This window comes from Durio zibethinus, chromosome 8, assembly GCF_047325235.1.
Source record: "Durio zibethinus cultivar Kanyao isolate XHJ-2024 chromosome 8, ASM4732523v1, whole genome shotgun sequence".
Lineage (NCBI taxonomy): Eukaryota > Viridiplantae > Streptophyta > Magnoliopsida > Malvales > Malvaceae > Durio > Durio zibethinus.
In genome coordinates this window covers 2886247-2892590 of record NC_143169.1, presented here as the reverse complement: position 1 = coordinate 2892590, position 6344 = coordinate 2886247, and the positions used below count along the sequence as shown (strand labels likewise).

The 6344-nt window shown below is 33.3% G+C and overlaps 1 protein-coding gene across 1 annotated transcript; it reads right to left on the bottom strand.

Moving 5' to 3' along the window:
- Window positions 1–267: 267 nt before the first annotated feature.
- LOC111278540 (adenine phosphoribosyltransferase 5-like) lies at window positions 268–5809 on the bottom strand. Its single transcript, XM_022865139.2, has 7 exons — window positions 5518–5809; window positions 5262–5372; window positions 3893–3985; window positions 2752–2901; window positions 2581–2639; window positions 1942–2020; window positions 268–545 (listed from the first exon to the last, which is right to left on the bottom strand). The coding sequence occupies exons 1-7, from the start codon at window positions 5609–5611 to the stop codon at window positions 493–495; spliced, it is 639 nt and encodes a 212-aa protein (XP_022720874.2). The 5' UTR covers window positions 5612–5809; the 3' UTR covers window positions 268–492.
- Between the last annotated feature and the right edge of the window lie 535 nt (window positions 5810–6344).

Below are 6344 nucleotides of genomic sequence, written 5' to 3'. Positions count from 1 at the left end.
TTCAACCTGTGTACCCAACCCTATATAAACCCCGTCAATCACAAGAGCAAGAACACAGAGAAAGAGCAATGAAAAAATAAGAGGCAATCAGAATTAAAAACTTTGGAGTGAGTTATAGGTTGCAGTAGAAAATTTCTGGGAAGTCAGTGTTTCGATTGGGAAATTATTATTTTTTTTTGGGATTTTTCTGCATTTTTCTGAAAATTTTCTGAAAATTCCAGAATCAGATTGAATAAACAATCTAGACGTTATGACACCTGAAACAGCTAACATATGATGAAACATTATATAAATTGAATAAACAATTAATAGGTACTGACATGCGGCAATTCATTCAAAAACTATGAAAGTAAAGTAAAAGAGCCTAAGAACGAAATAAAAGTTTTACAATCAAAGTGTTCAAAACAAAAAGCATCAGAAAACTAATCTCATTTTGAAATGAGATTGAATGTAGAACCAAGCTTTGCTCTGAGAAAGAGAAAACCGATATATTCAAGTCGCGGAAAGGTAGACGTCATCGTGTCTGCATGTTTCAACTCCATTAACTGGAAGGAAGTTAGCTCATTAGTCAGGCAGCTGAAGAAGGAGCTTTACATAATTCTAAAAGTCAGTGGATGCAATTTTAAAGTATAAAATGTGTATATGGAGTGGCAAATATGATCACTACTTCTCGTATTCAGATCAGAATAGCATCTGATCGGTTCCTAGTTCGCAGAGACTTGACAACTGTAAGGCTTCAGAGTGTATATAGCATGCTTGAGATTATTCAAGCATATGCAGTTTTTAGAGTTGTTGTGTCATTATTTGAAGCAATATTCCATGGCAAAAATCTGCATTGAACCCTAGTTTAGGAGGTCAAGTACCCTAGATGGCAACAAATACCTTGTGAAGTTTTGACCTCCTCAACATAGGTTTACACTGTCTTGGCTACAGTATGAAAGTTGGTCTCACCTAGTTATCATGGTAACTGTGCCACACAGACAAATTTACTGACTTCATGTGCAATAAGTCCACCACTTCCAATTAATCAAAACAATATAGTTCACATTACGTCTTATTCTTTCTTTTTCCTATTGACAGGTAAATAAAGTGGCTAGCAATGCATGTTCCATCAACATTTCCCCACTTTCCACTTAAACCTGAAACAATTGGTGGATTATAGAAACTAAAGGAAATTAACAACTGGAATTGCATTCAACTATGGGAGATTTCAATTAGTTATTAGTATCCGACAACATCCCAACTTTCAGCTAATCCTTTTTCAACATTAAATTCTAAACAGGAAAGTAGCCACCCAAACCTTATCTAGATATCAGCCTATGCTTAGTGCGGGTGTCACTTTACATTGTCCTTTCAGAACTTACTAGACATATCAGCCTAGTGCTGTCATCCATCGACATTCCAAAATAGAAGTATCTAATTGAACTTTTATTTTTTGGAGGGTAGTCCTAAATCTAACTGATGCACAAGAACAAACATTTTTTAATCGGTATCCATGATTATATTCTCTCTCTCTCTCTCATCCCCTCAAAGTTTGTTAGACGCCCTTTTTAGCGTAAAAACATTCTAAGGAAGCTTTTTAAATGAAAGAAACGAACAAAGTATCAGAAAATACTTAAAATGCCTGAGGCCATAAGCATACGAGTGTGAAATGAGAAAGAAAAGAAAAGTCAAGTTGCATGGATATGCTAGGATTCTCTTCTTGATGGGACAGCAATATCTTGAGATATACAATGCATTTTTTCTTGTAGCAAAGTCATTTAAAGCATTATCTCTACTTTACAGAAAATATATAGAAGGACAAAATAATGCAGTTCATTTGAATGAAATATTCGACTTCTTTTCTGAGCCATAATTTTGAGAGGACAAGAAAGCAAGAAAGTGGAACTCATTGAATAACATATAACTTCATTCAACATAGAGATAACAGTGAAATGATACCAGAAGGTGCAGAATAATTTGTCTGCTGGCGTGGCTCCACAAGAATATACAAGGGCTTTCCATTTAGTCTATGTTGTCCCTGCAAAACATATGGATATTAAATTTAAATTTTAATGAGAAAAAACTGTGACATCTGGTTCGGTAACTGAATGGTCAGTAAAAGCCTAGGGTGGACAGAGATTGAGCTATTAAAATTTGAACCAGAGATAACTCAAACACCTCACTGTTTCAGAGCATTGTATTAGAATTTGATGATCATGCTAGCCGTTTTTAAAAAAACATGAGAAACCTAAATTAGAAGGAACTCATACGGCAAAGAATAGTAGAAAATCTTAAATTTGCACAAATAGTATATAGCAAGACAAGAAATAAAAAATTAATCATCCATCAATCGTCACCATGAAAGCAACTTGATCATTTTATGATCAAAGGGGTAAGATAGTCCAAAGAAGTAGAGAAGAAAGTAGGTTATTTTCTGAAACAAAATTCATAGCGGCAAATTCAAAATGATGAGTCCAATAACTTAGTAGTCCTAGAATCAATGGCAGTAGTCGAAAAAAGAAGCCTAATTTCTGAAACAGTATATAAATTACATTTTCAGGAATAATGCAACATGTAAGGAAGTCTATCATGCATTACCTTAACGTCACGCAACCCAACAACACATGCACATTCAACCACTTGAGCCCCAACACGTTCTAGCAAAGCATTAGTCCGAACAGAATTTCAGTCATAGAACTTTCAAAAACTCAATGTATGCAAAATTACAAAAAGAAAAAGGGAAATACATGCATGAACTCCAGATGTTACCTAATAGGCGGATTGCAGCAGAAAGAGTCCCACCTGTTGCCACCAAATCGTCAATAATTAAGGCACGTTCCCCAGGTTGAACAGCTCCAACATGTATCTCTAAACAATCAGTGCCATATTCGAGTACATATGCTTCAGAGATCACTTCTCCTAGTGTTCAAACAGTGAAGGGCTTAAATTACAATTCAAGTAACAAATATTGATGAAAAAAATGGGATTGATGAGACTATTTACACAACCCTGGCTACCCTGGTTTCATCACAGGAATTAACTATTGAAATGGCATTGAGAATTGAGATTTAAATTAGATGGATCTTTAATAAGTCAACAATCTATGGCTTGGCTGCATTATGTGACGCTTTCACCATCAATGCTGATGCTCTCACAATCTTTAATCAAATGGTTGCATATATAGCCATTGCACCATTTGGCTAACACCCTCCTTGCCATTTGAAATTAGGAAGAGTTTGGAATTGGAAGTTCAGAATTTTCTGCTGCATCAGCATGTTCGTAACACAAAATTTCCTATGCTTTCCCCCTTTTCCCTTGGCAGGGTTCTGAAGTCCTCTTTTGTAATTTTACTATTTTGGTAATTAAGTATTCTCTTTGCAGTGATCATAGCTTCCATCTAAGTGGCATAAGAAACTTGTGTTAATATGAAAGAAGATGGTACAACAGACATCCTCCCCCCTGCTTCCAACTCTGCTTGTTCACACTTCATGGGGGCCGCCATGGGTTAGATTAATTGTAGGTAATTTACCTCTTAAGATGTTTTCCATCCTACCATGCTTCCTATAATTGCTTTATAGTGATCAACTAGACTGAAGTCTTAAGTCAATTTCTGTTTCCCAGCTCCATAAATTTAAGTAAGGAAAAATGTAGAGTAATGGATTAAATTCAGTGGGAAAGCATAAATCCTAGGGGCTAATGCAGCCAACAATGATATTGACCCTTTTCAACAGGATAAGCATATCAAAATTGTCCTTTTCATCTAAATCTTGGTAAAGCACAAAGCTTTTCACTTTAAGTCAAAATTCAAACAAGTTGATCTCATTTGTCAATCCAGTTGAAAAGTTAGATATCAAATTCATCAAAACTATATATGTGATTCGATGTTTGGCTTATACATATAAAAGCTTACCTGGCAACTTTCTAGGTTTACGTAAAGGAACAAACTTGGCACCAATAGCCAATGCAATCGACGGTCCAAACATAAATCCTCTAGCTTCAACACCTAGAACGTAAATTGACCACGTGAGCAACTATCAAAGCTAAGCTATAATAGAACCAACTTCAATAGTTAGGATACATTAGCTTCTAACCAAACCCAAAAAACAGCACAAACAATTAGAGCTCTAACACATTATAGATGATTGGTTGAACAAAGAAAAAGGAATTAAGTCAATTTTATAAGTTAGATGAACTGACTTGCCAATCAAACAAGACATTGGAGACTCAAGTGAGCCCAGGTGCTCCAGAGTTTTCTTCTCTATCCTTGATAATTCCATCCCACAATCATGACCATATGTTGCCTTCAAATGCCATTGGGACAAAGACTTATACCCTCACAGCACTAGAAAATGTCATCATAGGCAATTTTTTTGGGACCAAGACAAACATTCCCCATTCATCCTTGAAACTATATACTTGAATGATTAGTACTCAAGTAGTTAAAAAATAGTATGAAACAAATATATTTTCCATGGTCACTAAAAGTGTCTTGTAATTTCCAGATATACAATTAAAATCAATTTTACAAGTGAGAGTGAAAGAAATTAGAGCTTTCTATACATGGAATATAATTATAATTGCTAATAAATAAAAAGCTGAATTTCTTGCTGACTGGTCATTTTATTTAAACACTGACTCAACTGATCAGCTCATTATCTCAGACGTATTAAAAAATCATTTCCAGTCAAGCAAATATCATATGGATTTAATGCCTGAAATAATATCCAGAGCTTAATAAACAGTTACAAATCTGAACTAATTACGGCTACCATGACTTCAGGAGCCACAAATTTGAGTTGATTTAAAACAAAATGAAGAAAGAGAACCCCTTTTACTGAGATTGACGTAACTTTCAAAAAAGGAAAACATTTCTTGTAAAAAAGAAGTCATCGCAGTATTTGGTAGGTAAAATGAAGCAAGCAATGAAATCACAATAGGTCATATAGCTCTAATAATAAACAAAGAAAAAACAATAAAATTTTAAAAAAATCAATCCTATCCACTTATATATACTTTTAAATATTAAACAGAAAGAAAACAATCTCACCATAACAACTTATTCAAAACTAATACTACATTTTAACTTTTGAATGATAAAAATGAATTAAAAACCCCAACCTGAATTAAAATTTTCTCTACAATTAATACAGACCTGTGAAAAAGGCATACCAAAAGCACTCAAAATTATACTACCATATAACTAAAAAAAAGTGTGCTTGCATGTGTGAGAAAGAAATATTAAAAAAAAAGAAAGAAGAAGGAAAAGAGAGAGGACATACCAGCAACAACAGAAATGCCCATTTCTCTATAACGATCAACAAAGATATCCACAGTATCTTTGAAAGCCTTGTGATTAAGCAACAGTGTTGTTATGTCCTGGAACATGATCCCTGAACACAAAACATAAAACCCAAGAAAAAATTCCAACAATTTTACTACAAAAATACCTGCTTCAGAATTTTGCTTACAATAAACAACAACAAAAAAAAGAAAGAAAATTAAATATGAGTTTTCCTGAAAAGCTGGGAAAAAAACCTGGTTTTGGGAAGTGAGGAACAACTCTAATGGCTTCAGAAATGGCCTTCAACCTTGGGTCATCTTGTAAAACTTTTTGATCTCCTGCAAACATTTTTCTTTTCTTCTGTTTTAATTTTCTTCTTTTGTTTCTCCTTTTTTCCTGGTAAGAAACTTTGTTTTAGTGTGTTAAGTGGGTTAATGACAGGTTCTTTTCCCTCCTAAAAAAACCCAGGTGGTCTTTTTAAAGACAGCAGAAAAAAGAGAAAGAAAGATATTACTAATGTGTACCTTTGTTTGCTAAAGAACCGCTGAAGAAGATCCAACTGGTCATTGCTCATTATTTATAGCCTCCATTTTCTATTCTTTTTTTTTTTTTTCAGTTTATAGATGATAGTGCTGCTGTCACTCTCAAAATTGTTATGCTTCCACCCCTTTTGATTGTGAAATCTTTGTTGCTTTAAAATTAATGCATATCTAGGATACAAATGGTAGTTGGTGTTATGATGTTATCACTACAAATTGATGGATTTGAGTGTGATAATTTAACAATTCATATTAGACATAAATGGCTATTTATTATATTTATCATTTTTCAATGTAAAAATTAAAGTTCTAATTTTCACTTTTTAAAACTTTTTTATATATAAAAATTTGTTGAGAAAATTTTGAATTTGTCTAATGTTGTTTGAGATTTCATTTGAATGATAAGTGAAAATTTTTTTATCATACCATCATATTGTTTTAAATTGAATCTTAACATAAATCTACAATGTGATGGAAATTTTTTTCACTACAATGCACTTTCTATTCTAATTATTTTTTTATAAGCAATTATTTTTTATGAT

What these genes read in the sequence shown, in the direction of transcription:
- LOC111278540 (XM_022865139.2), bottom strand. Translation starts at nt 5,611, where the DNA reads ATGTTTGCAGGAGATCAAAAAGTTTTACAAGATGACCCAAGGTTGAAG. An exon ending in GGGCATTTCTGTTGTTGCTG is followed by an intron (nt 3,986 to 5,261) that starts GTATGTCCTCTC and finishes TTTACGTTCTAG; the next exon opens with GTGTTGAAGCTAGAGGATTT. An exon ending in TGCTGCAATCCGCCTATTAG is followed by an intron (nt 2,640 to 2,751) that starts GTAACATCTGGA and finishes ATGCTTTGCTAG; the next exon opens with AACGTGTTGGGGCTCAAGTG.